This window comes from Oncorhynchus mykiss, chromosome 3, assembly GCF_057628025.1.
Source record: "Oncorhynchus mykiss isolate SJ-2025 chromosome 3, ASM5762802v1, whole genome shotgun sequence".
Lineage (NCBI taxonomy): Eukaryota > Metazoa > Chordata > Actinopteri > Salmoniformes > Salmonidae > Oncorhynchus > Oncorhynchus mykiss.
The window spans coordinates 4,927,962-4,948,900 of NC_143024.1; the positions used below are offsets into that span (position 1 = coordinate 4,927,962).

Here is a 20,939-nt window from a genome sequence, read left to right on the forward strand (position 1 = left end):
TCCACATTGACTCGGTACCAGTACCCCCTGTATATAGTCTCCACATTGACTCTGTACCAGTACCCCCTGTATATAGTCTCCACATTGACTCGGTACCAGTACCCCCTGTATATAGCCTCCACATTGACTCTGTACCAGTACCCCCTGTATATAGCCTCCACATTGACTCGGTACCAGTACCCCCTGTATATAGCCTCCACATTGACTCGGTACCAGTACCCCCTGTATATAGCCTCCACATTGACTCTGTATGGGTACCCCCTGTATATAGCCTCCACATTGACTCTGTACTGGTACCCCCTGTATATAGTCTCCACATTGACTCGGTACCGGTACCCCCTGTATATAGCCTCCACATTGACTCGGTACCAGTACCCCCTGTATATAGCCTCCACATTGACTCTGTACCGGTACCCCCTGTATATAGCCTCCACATTGACTCTGTACCAGTACCCCCTGTATATAGTCTCCACATTGACTCTGTACCGGTACCCCCTGTATATAGCCTCCACATTGACTCTGTACCGGTACCCCTGTATATAGTCTCCACATTGACTCTGTACCGGTACCTCCTGTATATAGCCTCCACATTGACTCTGTACCAGTACCCCCTGTATATAGCCTCCACATTGACTCTGTACCAGTACCCCCTGTATATAGTCTCGTTATTGTTATGTACATATAGTGTTAGTTTTTGTTTTAGAGTAAAAAAAAACGTTTAGTTTATTTTGTAAATATATAACTCTATTTCTTGAACTGCGTTGTTGGATAATAAGGGCTTGTAAGTCAACGTTTCACGGTAACACCTGTCGCATGTGACAAAAAACAATTTAGATTTGGTTTGAGAATGTAGCTGTGCTGTTGTCAATAGTCTATGGAGAGAGATGCGCATCTAGAAGTTTGGACCATTTTATAAGGAAATGCGTAATGATGTAAATATTTCTCTCTCTCTCTCTGCTCGTCTTTAGACTCCGGTAAGTCGTCTGTCGAAACCACCTCCTTTTGAATCTTTTCACTTGAATGAGAATCACACAGCGTGTAACTACCTCCTCCCAGGCTTCATTATAGAGCACAGGCTTTTATTAAAGGAGCCATTACCCATAGTCCCTCTCTGCTCTCCCATGGAATGTTTTTTTGAAGATACTTCCATCATCACTCCCACTTAAACCTCATCTCTCTCCGTGGTGGGGAGGGGGGGGGGGGTGACGAGGATCTGAACAGACCGTTCACCTGCTCCATATGTACGGTACGATGAGGATCTGAACAGACCAGTCACCTGCTCCATATGTACGGTACGATGAGGATCTGAACAGACCGTTCACCTGCTCCATATGTACGGTACGATGAGGATCTGAACAGACCAGTCACCTGCTCCATATGTACGGTACGATGAGGATCTGAACAGACCATTCACCTGCTCCATATGTACGGTACGATGAGGATCTGAACAGACCATTCACCTGCTCCATATGTACGGTACGATGAGGATCTGAACAGACCAGTCACCTGCTCCATATGTACGGTACGATGAGGATCTGAACAGACCGTTCACCTGCTCCATATGTACGGTACGATGAGGATCTGAACAGACCGTTCACCTGCTCCATATGTACGGTACGATGAGGATCTGAACAGACCAGTCACCTGCTCCATATGTACGGTACGATGAGGATCTGAACAGACCAGTCACCTGCTCCATATGTACGGTACGATGAGGATCTGAACAGACCAGTCACCTGCTCCATATGTACGGTACGATGAGGATCTGAACAGACATTCACCTGCTCCGTATGTACGGTACGATGAGGATCTGAACAGACCATTCACCTGCTCCATATGTACGGTACGATGAGGATCTGAACAGACCAGTCACCTGCTCCATATGTACGGTACGATGAGGATCTGAACAGACCATTCACCTGCTCCATACGTACGGTACGATGAAGATCTGAACAGACCAGTCACCTGCTCCATATGTACGGTACGATGAGGATCTGAACAGACCAGTCACCTGCTCCATATTTACGGTACGATGAGGATCTGAACAGACCAGTCACCTGCTCCATATGTACGGTACGATGAGGATCTGAACAGACCAGTCACCTGCTCCATATGTACGGTAAGATGAGGATCTGAACAGACCAGTCACCTGCTCCATATGTACGGTACGATGAGGATCTGAACAGACCATTCACCTGCTCCATATGTACGGTACGATGAGGATCTGAACAGACCAGTCACCTGCTCCATATGTACGGTACGATGAGGATCTGAACAGACCAGTCACCTGCTCCATATGTACGGTACGATGAGGATCTGAACAGACCATTCACCTGCTCCATATGTACGGGTACGATGAGGATCTGAACAGACCATTCACCTCCTCCATATGTACGGTACGATGAGGATCTGAACAGACCATTCACCTGCTCCATATGTACGGTACGATGAGGATCTGAACAGACCATTCACCTGCTCCATAAGTACGGTACGATGAGGATCTGAACAGACCATTCACCTGCTCCATATGTACGGTACGATGAGGATCTGAACAGACCATTCACCTGCTCCGTATGTACGGTACGATGAGGATCTGAACAGACCATTCACCTGCTCCATATGTACGATGATGATCTGAACAGACCATTCACCTGCTCCATATGTACGGTACGATGAGGATCTGAACAGACCATTCACCTGCTCCATATGTACGATTATGATCTGAACAGACCATTCACCTGCTCCATATGTACGGTACGATGAGGATCTGAACAGACCATTCACCTGCTCCATATGTACGGTACGATGAGGATCTGAACAGACCATTCACCTGCTCCATATGTACGATGATGATCTGAACAGACCATTCACCTGCTCCATACGTACGGTACGATGAGGATCTGAACAGACCATTCACCTCCTCCATATGTACGGTACGATGAGGATCTGAACAGACCAGTCACCTGCTCCATATGTACGGTACGATGAGGATCTGAACAGACCAGTCACCTGCTCCATATGTACGGTACGATGAGGATCTGAACAGACAGACAGTCTTAACAATTAGTTGTGGTTTTGAAAATATCCCCCTTAGATCACATGATCAAGGTGTCTCATTCATATGCATGGTAGGAACCGTAGGGACATAGAAGGGTGGGGGGGTGTAGGAGGCCCTTGCTTTTGGGCCCTTGCAGACAGACACACAACACAATCACCAAAGCAAATGGGATATCAACAGCGAACTCATTCCCCATCTCCCCCGACTGACTGATTGATAGCAGAACCAACTGATCTAAAGAAATGACTGAAGAATTGTTCAGGTGCGCCCCAAATGGCAGACTATTCCCTCCCTCTCTTTTTTATAGGGGTACTACTTTTGTTTAAAACTAGTGCGCTATATAGGGTTCCATATGGCCCTGGTCTATAGTAGTGCGCTATATAGGGTTCCATATGGCCCTGGTCTATAGTAGTGCGCTATATAGGGTTCCATATGGCCCTGGTCTATAGTAGTGCACTATATAGGGAATAGGGCCCTGGTCTAAAGTAGTGCACTATGTAGGGAATAGGGCCCTGGTCTAAAGTAGTGCACTATGTAGGGAATAGGGCCCTGGTCTAAAGTAGTGCACTATATAGGGAATAGGGCCCTGGTCTAAAGTAGTGCACTATATAGGGAATAGGGCCCTGGTCTAAAGTAGTGCACTATATAGGGAATAGGGCCCTGGTCTAAAGTAGTGCACTATATAGGGAATAGGGCTCTGGTCTAAAGTAGTATACTATATAGGGAATAGGGCCCTGGTCTAAAGTAGTGCACTATATAGGGAATAGGGTGTTGTTTTGGGGACGTGTGCTAGGAGAGGAGAGGTGAATGTGGCTGGGTCACATTGTCTCCGTGATTTATATAATAGAATTGGCTTTTCTCTGGGATAAGGAAGCTTCTAGACCACAGCATTATCTCTCTGGTTGGATTGGAGTGTGTGTGTGTGTGTGTGTGTGTGTGTGTGTGTGTGTGTGTGTGTGTGTGTGTTGTGGTTCAGAGATGTGCAGTACGAGGATCATTTCAAGCCGGGACACAGACAGCACCTGGAAACCGACCGGACTCTGAGCTTCAGCTAGAGTGACGGTCCTTGACCTGCACCCTATTCCCTATATAGTGCACTACTGTTAACACTAGCCCCGTGGACGGAATAGGGGACGATTTGGAACGTGTCTCGTACACTACTGTTAACACTAGCCCTGTGGACGGAATAGGGGACGAGTCTCGTACACTACTGTTAACACTAGCCCTGTGGGCTGAATAGGGGACGACTTGGAACGTGTCTCGTACACTACTGTTAACACTAGCCCTGTGGACGGAATAGGGGACGATTTGGAACGTGTCTCGTACACTACTGTTAACACTAGCCCTGTGGACGGAATAGGGGACGATTTGGAACGTGTCTCGTACACTACTGTTAACACTAGCCCTGTGGACGGAATAGGGGACGAGTCTCGTACACTACTGTTAACACTAGCCCTGTGGGCTGAATAGGGGACGACTTGGAACGTGTCTCGTACACTACTGTTAACACTAGCCCTGTGGACGGAATAGGGGACGATTTGGAACGTGTCTCGTACACTACTGTTAACACTAGCCCTGTGGACGGAATAGGGGACGATTTGGAACGTCTCTCGTACACTACTGTTAACACTAGCCCTGTGGACGGAATAGGGGACGATTTGGAACGTGTCTCGTACACTACTGTTAACACTAGCCCTGTGGACGGAATAGGGGACGATTTGGGACGTGTGTCTCGTTGATATTTGACTCAATTCATACATGGATTTTTCTCTCACCGATTCTCTTCCATTTGTTCATTCTCGTGTTCAGCAGAAATACCAGTCGTTGTGACCTACTTACCAAACGTGAGAGAAATCTACATTAAGATGCATTGGAGAGGAGAGCGATAGTTAGTTTAGAAACATGTTTATTTGTTCTGAAAGAGTGTTTGAGTCCAGAAGTACGAGTCTGCCTCATGAACAATGTTTATAAAAGACTGTAGACTGTGTTCCACTAGTGTACACAGCCTGATGTTAGTGTACACAGCCTGATGTTAGGGTACACAGCCTGATGTTAGGGTACACAGCCTGATGTTAGGGTACACAGCCTGATGTTAGTGTACACAACCTGTTAGTGTACGCAACCTGATGTTAGGGTACACAACCTGATGTTAGGGTACACAACCTGATGTTAGGGTACACAACCTGATGTTAGGGTACACAACCTGATGTTAGGGTACACAGCCTGATGTTAGGGTACACAACCTGATGTTAGGGTACACAACCTGATGTTAGTGTACACAGCCTGATGTTAGCGTACACACACACACAACCTGATGTTAGTGTACACAGCCTGATGTTAGTGTACACAGCCTGATGTTAGTGTACACAGCCTGATGTTAGCGTACACACACACAGCCTGATGTTAGTGTACACAGCCTGATGTTAGCGTACACAACCTGATGTTAGCGTACACAACCTGATGTTAGCGTACACAACCTGATGTTAGCGTACACAGCCTGATGTTAGCGTACACAACCTGATGTTAGCGTACACAGCCTGATGTTAGGGTACACAGCCTGATGTTAGGGTACACAGCCTGATGTTAGGGTACACAGCCTGATGTTAGTGTACACAGCCTGATGTTAGCGTACACAACCTGATGTTAGCGTACACAGCCTGATGTTAGCGTACACAGCCTGATGGTAGCGTACACAGCCTGATGTTAGCGTACGCAACCTGATGTTAGTGTACGCAACCTGATGTTAGGGTACACAACCTGATGTTAGGGTACACAGCCTGATGTTAGGGTACACAGCCTGATGTTAGGGTACACAACCTGATGTTAGTGTACACAACCTGATGTTAGGGTACACAGCCTGATGTTAGGGTACACAGCCTGATGTTAGGGTACACAGCCTGATGTTAGGGTACACAGCCTGATGTTAGGGTACACAGCCTGATGTTAGTGTACACAACCTGATGTTAGTGTACACAACCTGATGTTAGGGTACACAGCCTGATGTTAGGGTACACAGCCTGATGTTAGGGTACACAGCCTGATGTTAGTGTACATAGTCTGATGTTAGTGTACATAGTCTGATGTTAGGGTACACAGCCTGATGTTAGGGTACACAGCCTGATGTTAGGGTACACAGCCTGATGTTAGGGTACACAGCCTGATGTTAGGGTACACAGCCTGATGTTAGGGTACACAGCCTGATGTTAGTGTGCACAGCCTGATGTTAGTGTGCACAGCCTGATGTTAGTGTGCACAGCCTGATGTTAGTGTGCACAGCCTGATGTTAGTGTGCACAGCCTGATGTTAGTGTGCACAGCCTGATGTTAGTGTGCACAGCCTGATGTTAGTGTGCACAGCCTGATGTTAGTGTGCACAGCCTGATGTTAGTGTACACAACCTGATGTTAGTGTACACAACCTGATGTTAAGGTACACAGCCTGATGTTAGGGTACACAGCCTGATGTTAGGGTACACAGCCTGATGTTAGTGTACACAGCCTGATGCCCCCGGTACGAATTCTGAATTCTGCATTAACGCGACCCCTTAGTTTAACTTGCTAGTCTTCTGAATTCTGCATTAACGCGACCCCTTAGTTTAACTTGCTAGTCTTCTAAGTGTCAATGACGGGGAAACACACAGTGCATTCAGATCTCTTTACTTTTTTCAACATTTTGTTACGTTACAGCCTTATTCTAAAATGAGTTTAATAAAATAAAATCCTCATCAATCTACACACAATACCCCATAATGACATCACAATACCCCATAATGACATCACAATACCCCATAATGAGAGGTGGGGCTGGTATGGGATAGATGTTCTGAGTGGGGGGGGGGGGGGGGACTGGTTGGGGATAGATGTTCTGAGGAGGTGGGTGGGGGGGGGGACTGGTTGAGGGATGGATGTTCTGAGTGGGGGGGGGGGGGGGGACTGGTTGAGGGATGGATGTTCTGAGGGGGGGGACTGGTTGGGGGATGTTCTGAGGAGGGGGGGACTGGTTGGGGGATGTTCTGAGGAGGGGGGGACTGGTTGGGGGATGTTCTGAGGAGGGGGGGACTGGTTGGGGGATGTTCTGAGGAGGGGGGGACTGGTTGGGGGTCCAGAATGAGTGTTTGGGGTTAAGTAGGGGGGTTGGAGGCCACAGCTGGCCAATGAGACACGGATGAATCAATTTCTCTCCATCTCTCTCTCTCTCTCTGTTACTTAATAGCCAGACTGGTGTGTGTCTGACTCTGACTGCGGCCTGTGATTGACTGGGATGGTACACACACACACAAACAGTCACACTCGGAGTGATGTGTAAATGTGCTGTCTGTCCTCGTTAACCTCCCGGTGCTGTCTGTCTCCGGTCTTCCTCTACTCTATTCTGTCTGTCAGTGGGAGGCCAGGGGAGGAATATGGCTGATTCCCCAGCAGAGAGGGAGATGGTTGATTCCCCAGCAGAGAGGGAGATGGTTGATTCAGTCTGCTGTCATGTATTTATAACCTACCTGATGAATGGAAAAAGTAAAAGTCTCCTCCTCCCTCTGCCTGTCCTTTCTTTCTCCTCCTCCCTCTCTCTCTCTACCTCTCCTTCTCCCCCCCACCCTCTCTCCCCCACCCTCTCTCCCCCACCCTCTCTCCTCCCCCTCTCCCCCACCCTCTCTCCTCCCCCTCTCCACCCTCTCCTTCTCCCCCTCTCCACCTCTCCTTCTCCCCCTCTCCATCTCTCCTTCTCCACCTCTCCTTCTCCCCCCCACCCTCTCTCCTCCCCCTCCCCCACCCTCTCTCCTCCACCCTCCCTCTCTCCTCCCCCTCTCCCCCTCTAGTCCAGTATCAGATGGAGATGATGCGGTCTCTTCGTCATGTCAACATTGACCATCTTCATGTGGGCTGGTACCAGTCAACCTATTATGGATCATTTGTCAGCCGGGCCCTGCTGGACTCTCAGTTCAGTTACCAGCACGCCATCGAGGAGTCTGTCGTTCTCATCTACGGTAAGTCATCCGTCTGACACACACACACACACACACACCTGACAAGGCTGCTAAGGTGTGAGCCATGCTCACCTACAGTAAGTGGAGATTGGATGGAAACTAAAGTTTTATATAGCTGACACACACATACATATACATCACATCCACCCTGAAACAATACTACTGTCTCTGCTGTTAAGGTGCTGCTAGGTGGTAGTGATGCTAGGTGGTAGTGATGCTACTGTCTCTGCTGTTAAGGTGCTGCTAGGTGGTAGTGATACTACTGTCTCTGCTGTTAAGGTGCTGCTAGGTGGTAGTGATGCTACTGTCTCTGCTGTTAAGGTGCTGCTAGGTGGTAGTGATACTACTGTCTCTGCTGTTAAGGTGCTGCTAGGTGGTAGTGCTGCTAGGTGGTAGTGGTACTCCTGTCTCTGCTGTTAAGGTGCTGCTAGGTGGTAGTGATGCTCCTGTCTCTGCTGTTAAGGTGCTGCTAGGTGGTAGTGATGCTAGGTGGTAGTGATGCTAGGTGGTAGTGATGCTCCTGTCTCTGCTGTTAAGGTGCTGCTATGTGGTAGTGCTGCTAGGTGGTAGTGATACTACTGTCTCTGCTGTTAAGGTGCTGCTAGGTGGTAGTGATACTACTGTCTCTGCTGTTAAGGTGCTGCTAGGTGGTAGTGCTGCTAGGTGGTAGTGATACTACTGTCTCTGCTGTTAAGGTGCTGCTAGGTGGTAGTGCTGCTAGGTGGTAGTGATACTACTGTCTCTGCTGTTAAGGTGCTGCTAGGTGGTAGTGATGCTCCTGTCTCTGCTGTTAAGGTGCTGCTAGGTGGTAGTGATACTACTGTCTCTGCTGTTAAGGTGCTGCTAGGTGGTAGTGATACTACTGTCTCTGCTGTTAAGGTGCTGCTAGGTGGTAGTGATACTCCTGTCTCTGCTGTTAAGGTGCTGCTAGGTGGTAGTGCTGCTAGGTGGTAGTGATACTACTGTCTCTGCTGTTAAGGTGCTGCTAGGTGGTAGTGATACTCCTGTCTCTGCTGTTAAGGTGCTGCTAGGTGGTAGTGCTGCTAGGTGGTAGTGATACTACTGTCTCTGCTGTTAAGGTTAGGTGGTAGTGATACTACTGTCTCTGCTGTTAAGGCGCTGCTATGTGGTAGTGATGCTAGGTGGTAGTGATACTACTGTCTCTGCTGTTAAGGTGCTGCTAGGTGGTAGTGATACTACTGTCTCTGCTGTTAAGGTGCTGCTAGGTGGTAGTGCTGCTAGGTGGTAGTGATACTACTGTCTCTGCTGTTAAGGTGCTGCTAGGTGGTAGTGATACTACTGTCTCTGCTGTTAAGGTGCTGCTAGGTGGTAGTGATGCTACTGTCTCTGCTGTTAAGGTGCTGCTAGGTGGTAGTGATACTACTGTCTCTGCTGTTAAGGTGCTGCTAGGTGGTAGTGCTGCTAGGTGGTAGTGATACTACTGTCTCTGCTGTTAAGGTGCTGCTAGGTGGTAGTGCTGCTAGGTGGTAGTGATACTACTGTCTCTGCTGTTAAGGTGCTGCTAGGTGGTAGTGCTGCTAGGTGGTAGTGATACTACTGTCTCTGCTGTTAAGGTGCTGCTAGGTGGTAGTGCTGCTAGGTGGTAGTGCTGCTAGGTGGTAGTGCTGCTAGGTGGTAGTGATGCTACTGTCTCTGCTGTTAAGGTGCTGCTAGGTGGTAGTGATACTACTGTCTCTGCTGTTAAGGTGCTGCTAGGTGGTAGTGGTACTCCTGTCTCTGCTGTTAAGGTGCTGCTAGGTGGTAGTGATGCTACTGTCTCTGCTGTTAAGGTGCTGCTAGGTGGTAGTGATGCTACTGTCTCTGCTGTTAAGGTGCTGCTAGGTGGTAGTGATACTCCTGTCTCTGCTGTTAAGGTGCTGCTAGGTGGTAGTGGTACTCCTGTCTCTGCTGTTAAGGTGCTGCTAGGTGGTAGTGATGCTCCTGTCTCTGCTGTTAAGGTGCTGCTAGGTGGTAGTGGTACTCCTGTCTCTGTTGTTAAGGTGCTGCTAGGTGGTAGTGATGCTAGGTGGTAGTGATGCTAGGTGGTAGTGATGCTACTGTCTCTGTTGTTAAGGTGCTGCTAGGTGGTAGTCTGTGAGGCTAGTAGTGAGAAGATAAAACACCTTTTGCACATGACGGTAGTTGATTTTCTGTGTTGGGTGACAACAGGGACGACAGATCTAACCCGGCGCTGACAGGAGCTGGACACAACCGCTGTAGACGGAGAACAGAAACATTCATGTTTGTTTGTGGGTGTTTTAATGATGAGAACAGAGAGTGACGTGTCCAGATGATGTCCTCTCTAAATGGGATCAGGGTTTAGTAATATGCTCAAGCTTTCATTGGTACAAAAAAAACAACTTTTAGACAGGATGTTTTTTGACAGGGTTTTCTCAGCCCTGGGGCGGCAGGGTAGCCTAGTGGTTAGAGTGTAGAGGCGGCAGGGTAGCCTAGTGGTTAGAGTGTAGAGGTGGCAGGGTAGCCTAGTGGTTAGAGTGTAGAGGAGGCAGGGTAGCCTAGTGGTTAGAGTGTAAAGGAGGCAGGGTAGCCTAGTGGTTAGAGTGTAGAGGTGGCAGGGTAGCCTAGTGGTTAGAGTGTAGAGGTGGCAGGGTAGCCTAGTGGTTAGAGTGTAGAGGTGGCAGGGTAGCCTAGTGGTTAGAGTGTAGAGGCGGCAGGGTAGCCTAGTGGTTAGAGTGTAGAGGAGGCAGGGTAGCCTAGTGGTTAGAGTGTAGAGGTGGCAGGGTAGCCTAGTGGTTAGAGTGTAGAGGCGGCAGGGTAGCCTAGTGGTTAGAGTGTAGAGGCGGCAGGGTAGCATAGTGGTTAGAGTGTAGAGGCGGCAGGGTAGCCTAGTGGTTAGAGTGTAGAGGCGGCAGGGTAGCCTAGTGGTTAGAGTGTAGAGGCGGCAGGGTAGCCTAGTGGTTAGAGTGTAGAGGCGGCAGGGTAGACTAGTGGTTAGAGTGTAGAGGCGGCAGGGTAGCCTAGTGGTTAGAGTGTAGAGGAGGCAGGGTAGCCTAGTGGTTAGAGTGTAGAGGTGGCAGGGTAGCCTAGTGGTTAGAGTGTAGAGGCGGCAGGGTAGACTAGTGGTTAGAGTGTAGAGGCGGCAGGGTAGCCTAGTGGTTAGAGTGTAGAGGAGGCAGGGTAGCCTAGTGGTTAGAGTGTAGAGGTGGCAGGGTAGCCTAGTGGTTAGAGTGTAGAGGCGGCAGGGTAGCCTAGTGGTTAGAGTGTAGAGGCGGCAGGGTAGCCTAGTGGTTAGAGTGTTGGACTAGTAACCGGAAGTTTGCAAGTTCAAACCCCCGAGCTGACACGGTCTGCAAATGTCTGCAAATCTGTCGTTCTGCCCCTGAACAGGCAGTTAACCCACTGTTCCCAGGCCGTCATTGAAAATAATAATTTATTCTTAACTGACTTGCCTGGTTAAATAAAGGTAAATAAAAGTGTAATGTCACCTAAAAGTGCCTTCTGAAAGTATTCACACCTCCTTTTTCCCCTTTTTCCACATTCTGTTGTTACAAAGTCAGATTTAAAATGTATCTAATTGTGTTGTTTGTGTGTGTTTTTTTTTGTGTCAATGATCCTCATAAAATATTTCTGTCAGATTTGGAAGATAGATCACCCCAGTGTAATGTACCACAATACATTTACATGATTTCCACTGTCTCTATAGCCAAGATCTAGTCTGATTTTCAGAACACACAGGAGCAGATTCCACTTATCTCTCTCTCTCTCTCTTTTTTTACCCAGTGAAGGTCACATGCAGTTTGGCCACGGTGTGTTTTACAGATGTGATGCTATCTATTCATCTCCCAACTCCTGTGTATATTTGGCTTTGTGTTTTGGGTTATTGGAAGGTGAATTCATCTCACCAGTGTCTGTTAGAAAGCAGACTGAGCCAGGTTCTCCTCTAGGGTGTTGCCTGAGGAGGTTCTCCTCTAGGATGTTGCCTGTGTTTTAGGTTATTGGAAGGTGAATTCATCTCACCAGTGGTCTGTTGGAAAGCAGACTGAGACAGGTTCTCCTCTAGGGTGTTGCCGGTGCTTTAGGTTCATTTACGGCTCCTTTTACCCTAAACCCCCCCCCCCCAGTCCCGACATACTCTACTGGCGGACCGGAGCCAGACCCAGAACCGGGTCAATACGGACCGCAAGGCCCGAAGAAAGTTTAAAAAAAGATACAGTAGCAGTCGAAAGTTTGACACATCTACTCATTCAAGGGTTTTTCTTTATTTTTTACTATTTTCTACATTGTAGAATAATAATGAAGACATCAAAACTATGAAATAACAAATATGGAATCATGTTGTAATGAGAGAAAAAAAGTGTTCAACAAATCAAAAGTATATTTTAGATTTGAGATTCTTCAAAGTAGCTTTGCACACGCTTGACATTCTCTCAACCAGCTTCACCTGGAATTATTTTCCAACAGTCTTGAAGGAGTTCCCACATATGCTGAGCACTTGTTGGCTGCTTTTCCTTCACTCTGCGGTCCAACTCATCCCAAACCATCCCAATCGGGTTGAGGTCGGGTGATTGTGGAGACCAGGTCATCTGATGCAGCACTCCATCACTCTCCTTCTTGGTCAAATAGCCCTTACACAGCCTGGAGGTGTGTTGGGTCATTGTCCTCTTTGAAAAACAAATGATAGTCCACAAAATGCAAACCAGATGGGATGGCGTATCACTTCAGAATGAGGTGGTAGCCATGCTGGTGAAGTGACACAGACTGTGTCACCAGCAAAGCACCATCACACCTCCTCCTCCATGCTTCACGGTGGAAATCACACATGCAGAGATCATCCGTTCACCTACTCTGCATCACACAAAGATACGGAGGTTGGAACCAAAATATCTCAAATTTGAACTCATCAGACCGAAGGACAGATTTCCACCAGACGAATGTCCATTGCTCGTGTTTCTTGGCCCAAGCATGTCTCTTCTTATTATTGGTGTCCTTTTAAAAAAAAATGTTTAACTAGTCAGTTAAGAACAAATTCTAATTTTACAATGCCGGCCTAACCCAGACAGCGCTGGGCCAATTGTGCGCAGCCCCATGGGATTCCCGACCACGGCCTGTTGTGACAAAGCCCACTGAGATGCAGTGCTTTAGACCACAGTGCCACTCGGGAGCCCAAAAATAGTAGTTGTTTTTTTGTTGTTGCAGCATTTCGACCATGAAGGCCTGATTTCACACAGTCTCCTCTGAACAGTTGATGTTGAGATGTGGCTGTTACTGGAACTCTGTGAAGCATTTATTTGGGCTGCATTCTGAGGTGCAGGTAACTCTAATGAACTCATCCTCTGCAGCAGAGGTAACTCTGGGAGGTCCTCATGAGAACCAGTTTCATGGTGGTTTATGCGACTGCACTTGAAGAACCTTTCAAAGTTGTTGACATTTTCCAGATTGACTGACCTTCATGTCTTAAAGTAATGATGGACTGTCGTTTCTCTTTGCGTATTTGAGCTGTTCTTGCCCTAATATGGACTTGGTCTGTTACCAAATAGAGCTATCTTCTGTATACCACCCCTACCGTGTCACAACACAACTGATTGGCTCAAACTCATTAAGACGGAAAGAAATGGCACAGATTAACTGTTAATTGAAATGCATTCCAGGTGACTACCTCATGAAGCTGGTTGAGAGAATGCCAAGAGTGTGCAAAGCTGTCAAGGCTACATGATTTCCATATGTGTTATTTCATAGTTTTGATGTCTTCGCTATTATTCTACAATGTAAAAAATAAATAAAAACCCTTAAAAACCCTTGAATGAGTAGGCATTTTATTTTTACTCTGTTGGGCTTCGACCCATGGTATCATATAAACACACATAAGACATGGAATACTGTGTAGAACTGCAGGAAATGAGCTTTAAAAGAGAGAAAAAACAGCCCCATGCAAAATGTGTAGAAAACATCATTCATCTTTGACATTAAGGGTTATTGTTGGAAGGCCAATGACAACAACAACAAAAATCTACATTTTTATCTATTTTAAAATCAAGCGGTACCATAACAAAATGTGTAAAAAGTCAGAACGGATGTGATATATACTATATAATACTTCCCGAAGGCACTGGACATAAATTAGGTTTGATGATTGGTCACATGACCCAGGCCATGTCCTCTGCTGCCTCTGTCAGTAGCTGTGTTTCAGGAAGTCTTCATGATGATGTGAATATGAGAAAGACTTGAACATCTTGGTTCTGTTATAATCTCCACCCGGCACAGCCAGAAGAGGACTGGTCCACCCCTCATAGCCTGGTTCCTCTCTACAGTTATAATCTCCACCCGGCACAGCCAGAAGAGGACTGGCCCAACCCTCATAGCCTGGTTCCTCTCTAGGTTTATAGTCTCCAACCCTCATAGCCTGGTTCCTCTCTAGGTTTATAGTCTCCAACCCTCATAGCCTGGTTCCTCTATAGGTTTATAATCTCCACCCCTCATAGCCTGGTTCCTCTCTAGGTTTATAATCTCCACCTGGCACAGCCAGAAGAGGACTGGCCACCCCACATAGCCTGGTTCCTCTCTAGGTTTCTTCCTAGGTTCTGGCCTTTCTAGGGAGTTTTTCCTAGCCACCGTGCTTCTACACCTGCATTGCTTGCTGTTTGGGGTTTTAGGCTGGGTTTCTGTACAGCACTTTGAGATATCAGCTGATGTACGAAGGGCTATATAAATAAATTTGATTGATTGATTTGGTTGGTGACATCCTCATGATATTGCTCTGACAGGTCTTCCTCCATTAGTCCCCCTGTCCTCAAGACATCTTCAGGGTGACCTCTGTCCCAAATGGTTACCTTATTCCCTATATAGTAGTGCACTACTCTTTTTGTTACCAAGCGCTCTGTGGGGACATGCTCCTCAGTTGAACACGTGAATGTGACAGGAGAGTCTGATGTTCCCTGACTATGTGTCAGGAAGACCAGCCGTTTATAACTCACTCTGTCTTCTGCATGTTTAATGAGGGACCACTGTTAATCCGTTGGCAATCAATAATGAAGTGAATACCTAGGATTCATTCAAAATGGCACCCTATTCCCTATATAGGGCTGTCTGGTCAAAAGTAGTGTGCTCTATAGGGTATAAGGTACCATTTGTATAGGGTGCCATCTGTTTAGGGAATAGGGTGCCATCTGTATAGGGAATAGGGTGCCATCTGTATAGGGTATAGGGTGCCATCTGTATAGGGTATAGGGTGCCATCTTTCGGTACTTCTGTCAAATGCGTCTCATATCACATAAGGAATGAGAGGACGGAGCCTAGTAATTCGTCTGAATGTTCTCTAGGGGGCAGTAGTGAGCTATAGCCAGGCTACTTGTGCAAGCTAGAAGAGAGAGTTCCCACAGCTTCTTCAAACTAAAACATCATAACTCCAGTTGACAGAACTGGTTCCGGACTCCAACCCAGGGGAATACTTTGCTTACAGAGCAGACGAGGGTCCGACCCACCGAAACAACGAAGGTTTAGCTATTTTCACACACACACACAACATTTGCATTGTAACGTTGTCGTTTATTCTACTAAATTAGAATTGTTTTTGAGTGACAATGAACAGATATACAGTACGACATTCATCAAGTCAAACCTTACTGTGAAATGCTGAATACAACAGGTACCTTACCGTGAAATGCTGACTACAACAGGTACCTTACCGTGAAATGCTGAATACAACAGGTACCTTACCGTGAAATGCTGAATACAACAGGTACCTTACCGTGAAATACTGACTACAACAGGTACATTACTGTGAAATGCTGAATACATCAGGTACCTTACTGTGAAATACTGAATACAACAGGTGTAGTAGACCTTACAGTGAAATACTGAATACAACAGGTGTAGTAGACCTTACCGTGAAATGCTGAATACAACAGGTACCTTACCGTGAAATGCTGAATACAGCAGGTGTAGTAGACCTTACAGTGAAATGCTGAATACAACAGGTGTAGTAGACCTTACAGTGAAATGCTGAATACAACTGGTGTAGTAGACCTTACAGTGAAATGCTGAATACAACAGGTGTAGTAGACCTTACAGTGAAATGCTGAATACAACAGGTGTAGTAGACCTTACAGTGAAATGCTGAATACAACAGGTGTAGTAGACCTTACAGTAGAAATGCTGAATACAACAGGTGTAGTAGACCTTACAGTAGAAATGCTGAATACAACAGGTGTAGTAGACCTCACAGTGAAATGCTGAATACAACAGGTGTAGTAGACCTTACAGTGAAATGCTGAATACAACAGGTGTAGGTAGACCTTACAGTGAAATGCTGAATACAACAGGTGTAGGTAGACCTTACAGTGAAATGCTGAATACAACAGGTGTAGTAGACCTTACAGTGAAATGCTGAATACAACAGGTGTAGTAGACCTTACAGTGAAATGCTGAATACAACAGGTGTAGTAGACCTCACAGTGAAATGCTGAATACAACAGGTGTAGTAGACCTCACAGTGAAATGCTGAATACAACAGGTGTAGTAGACCTTACAGTGAAATGCTGAATACAACAGGTGTAGTAGACCTTACAGTGAAATGCTGAATACAACAGGTGTAGGTAGACCTTACAGTGAAATGCTGAATACAACAGGTGTAGGTAGACCTCACAGTAGAAATGCTGAATACAACAGGTGTAGTAGACCTCACAGTGAAATGCTGAATACAACAGGTGTAGGTAGACCTCACAGTGAAATGCTGAATACAACAGGTGTAGTAGACCTTACAGTGAAATGCTGAATACAACAGGTGTAGTAGACCTCACAGTGAAATGCTGAATACAACAGGTGTAGTAGACCTCACAGTGAAATGCTGAATACAACTGGTGTAGTAGACCTTACAGTGAAATGCTTACTTACAATAATGCAGTTGTTGGTTAAGAAAATAGAGTTAAGAAAATAAATACTAAATAAACGGAAGTGAAAATAATGAAATAAAATCAAAAAGTAACACAGACCAATTACATAACAGGTGTTTAGTCCCAGGGTCCTTAGCTTAGTGATGAGCTTTGTGAGTGTAACGGATGTGAAACGGCTAGCTTAGTTAGCGTGGGCGCTAAATAGCGTTTCAATCAGTGACGTCACTTGCTCTGAGACCTTGAAGTAGTAGTTCCCCTTGCTCTGCAAGGGCCGCGGCTTTTGTGGAGCGATGGGTAACGATGCTTCGAGGGTGACTGTTGATGTGTGCAGAAGGTCCCTAGTTCGCGCCCGGGTATGGGCGAGGGGACGGTTTAAATTTGTACTGTTACATGGGCACCACTGTGCTTCTACACCTGCATTGCTTGCTGTTTGGGGGTTTTAGGCTGAGTTTCTGTACAGCACTTTGAGATATCAGCTGATGTACGAAGGGCTATATAAAATACATTTGATTTGGTGTTGAACGCTGAGCTGTAGTCGGTGAACAGCGTTCTCACATAAGCGTTCCTGTTTGTTCAGGTGGGGGGAAACGGGGCCAGTGTGGAGAGGCGATTGAGACTTAGCGTCACCTTGTAGATTTGTTGTATGCGAATTGGAGTCTAGAGTTTCCGGCATGCTGGAGTTTGTGAGCCACAACCTTTTCAAAGCCCTTTCACGGCTACCGACGCGACTGCTACGTTGTGCTTGTCATTTAGTGTCGCGAGAATTGTCAATCCCATTGATGATAATAATCACTATAGCTTTGACCAATTGACCAAAGGCCCTGGTTAATAGAAGAATTAGACAAAGTCCCAGTCTGCATTAGATCAATACTTTATATCAGAGAGTACTCAGTCTTTTTATCACACACACACACACACACACACACACACACACACGAACTCACATCAGTAGAAACTCCACCTCTCTTTAGGTGGGCTGTATTTTTCCACAATACTAGAGACATAGTTTCTCATTATCTTCTGCAAGCCTAGCCAGTTCAGTTGGCCTTGAATGCCTCAACTATACCCAGCTCATATTGAGAAATAGTAACACAATGGCCTATTGAATTATGACTCCAACACATTTCATACAATTTATATGGTTTCAGGGTGGAATACTTTAGTCATTACTTTAAACATATAAATTCCATTATCATTTAGGCAGGCGACCTTCGCTTTCTTGTGCACAGGGACTATGGTGGTCTGTTTGAAACATGTTGGTATTGCAGACTCAGTCAGGGAGAGGTTGAAAATGTCAGTGAAGACACTTGCCAGTTGGTCCGCACATGCTTTGAGTACACGTCCTGGTAATCCGTCTGGCCCCTATGGCTTTGTGAATGTTGACCTGTTTAATAAGGTCTTGCTACGGAGAGCGTGATCACACAGTCATCCGGAACAGCTGGTGCTCTCATGCATGCTTCAATGTTGCTTGCCTCGAAGCTAGCATAAAAGGCATTTAGCTCGTCTGATAGGCGCGCGTCACATGTTAGCGTTATAATATGATTACACAACCCAAAAGTAATGTGAAATACACTCATAACTCAACAGAAACATACTGTATGTAGACTGCTTCATGTTTGTCTGTGCTTGCTAGCAGTAGCCAAATAGCCAGCCGGCAGCCCTGGGCAGAGCATTACACCCTGGGAAGTGAAATGTACTCTGATATTTGTTGTATGCTGTGTAAATTCCATTGTATTTCTATGGCGTGTAGTAGATGGCGTGTAGACTACATGTCCTCCGTCGTGACTTCCCCTAAAGGCCCATTTGCTAGCCTGCTAGCCGCAGCCAGCTAGCTATCTAGAGCATATCGGACTGTTAACTGAAGAGGTCCATCAGCCAATTTCTTGGGCTACAATAACTATTTTGCCAATTGGCCTGGACCTTTTTACTGCCGACACGGGGCCCTGCGACTTGTCTGCCGACGTAACCGTCCGAGGGGGGCTACAACAGACTGTCCCATCGCAACGTCCCCCTAAGGCCCTTCTGCTAGTCTGCTAGCCCCGGCCCGCTAGCTGTCTGAATCGCCATGTCTCCAGCCCGCCTAGCTACCAACTGGTCCCTATGATCACTTGGCTACGCATGCCTCTCCCTAATGTCAATATACCTTGTCCATTGCTGTTTTGGTTAGAGATTATTGTCTTATTTCACTGTAGAGCCTCCATCCCTGTCCAAAATGCCTTGTCCATTGCTGTTTTGGTTAGTGATTGTCTTATTTCACCGTAGAGCCTCCAGCCCTGTTCAATATGCCTTGTCCATTGCTGTTTTGGTTAGTGATTGTCTTATTTCACTGTAGAGCCTCGAGCCCTAGTCAATATGTCTCTCCCTAATGTCAATATGCCTTGTCCATTGCTGTTTTGGTTAGTGATTATTGTCTTAGCTGGCCCTTTTGTTTCACTGTAGAGCCTCCAGCCCTGCTCACTATGCCTTAGCTGGCCCTTTTTATTTCACCTCCCACACGTGCGGTGACCTCACCTGGTCTAAATTATGTCTCTAGAGACAAAACCTCTCTCATCGTCACCTCATCACCTCTCTCAATGCCTAGGTTTACCTCCACTGTATTCACATCCTACCATACTCTTGTACATTATGCCTTGAATCTATTCTTCCGCGCCCAGAAACCTGCTCCTTTCACTCTCTGTGCCGAAAGCACGAGACAAGTTTTTATAGCCTTTACCCTTATCCTACTCATCCTCTGGTGATGTGGAGGTTAATCCAGGCCCTGCAGCGCCTAGCTCCACTCTCATTCCCTAGGCGCTCTCATTTATTGACTTCTGTAACCGTAAAACCCTTGGTTTCATGCATGTTAACATTAGAAACCTCCTCCCTAAGTTTGTTTTATTCACTGCTTTAGCACACTGTGCCAACCCGGATGTCCTAGCCGTGTCTGAATCCTGGTTTAGGAAGGCCAACAAAAATCCTGAGAATTCCATCCCCAACTATAACATTTTCCGACAAGATAGGGGGGCGGCGTTGTAATCTACTGCAGAGAGAGCCTGCAGAGTTCTGTCATATTATCCAGGCCCAAACAATTCGAGCTTCTTCTTCTAAAAATCCACCTTTCCAGAAACAAGTCTCTCTCCATTGCCGCTTGTTATAGACCCCCTCAGCCCCAAGCTGTGCCCTGGACACCATATGTGAATTGATTGCCCCCCATCTATCTTAAGAGCTCGTACTGTTATGTGACCTAAACTGGGGCATGCTTAACGCCCCGGCCGTCCTACAATCTAAGCTTGATGCCCTCAATCTCACACAAAATATCAATGACTCTACCAGGTACAAACCCAAATCTGTAAACACGGGCACCTTCATAGATATCATCCTAACCAACGTGCCCTCTAAATACACCTCTGCTGTCTTCAACCAAGATCACAGCGATCACTGCCTCATTGCCTGCATCCGTAATGGGTCTGCGGTCAAACGACCTCCTCTCATCACTGTCAAACGCTCCCTAAAACACTTCAGCGAGCAGGCCTTTCTAATCGACCTGGCCGGGGTATCCTGGAAGGACGTTGACCTCATCCCGTCAGTAGTGGATGCCTGGTTATTCTTTAAGTGCTTTTCTCACCATCTTAAATAAGCCCCATTCAAAAACAATGTGAACCAAGAACAGATATAGCCATTGGTTCACCCCAGACCTGACTGCCCTTGACCAGCACAAAAACATCCTGTGGCGTACTGCATTAGCATCGAATAGCCCCCTGCGATATGCAACTTTTCAGGGAAATTAGAAACCAATATCCACAGGCAGTTAGGAAAGCTAAGGCTAGCTTTTTCAAACAAATGTGTGTCCTGAACCACCAACTCCAAAAAGTTCTGGGACACTGTAAAGTCCATGGAGAATAAGAGCGCCTCCTCCCTGCTGCCACTGCACTGAGACTGTTACACTGTCAGCACTGATAAATCCACGATAATTGGATCATTTCAATGGCCATGCTTTCCACCTGGCTACCCCTACCCTGGTCAACAGCCCTGCACCCCCCCACAGCAACTTGCCCAAGCCTTCCCCATTTCTCCTT

General features: G+C 46.7%; 1 protein-coding gene across 2 annotated transcripts in view; it reads left to right on the forward strand.

The window, feature by feature from the left end:
• LOC149984277 (eukaryotic translation initiation factor 3 subunit H) overlaps positions 1 to 20,939 on the forward strand; it is a 94,556-nt gene that overhangs the window by 36,538 nt on the left and 37,079 nt on the right. For both annotated transcript variants that reach the window (XR_016491660.1, XM_090219645.1), the window contains exon 3: positions 7,868 to 8,035. Coding sequence is in view for 1 of the 2 variants with exons in the window: in XM_090219645.1 (XP_090075771.1) it covers positions 7,868 to 8,035 (168 nt within the window). In the remaining variant the exon portion in view is untranslated. The remainder of the gene's footprint in view (positions 1 to 7,867; positions 8,036 to 20,939) is intronic.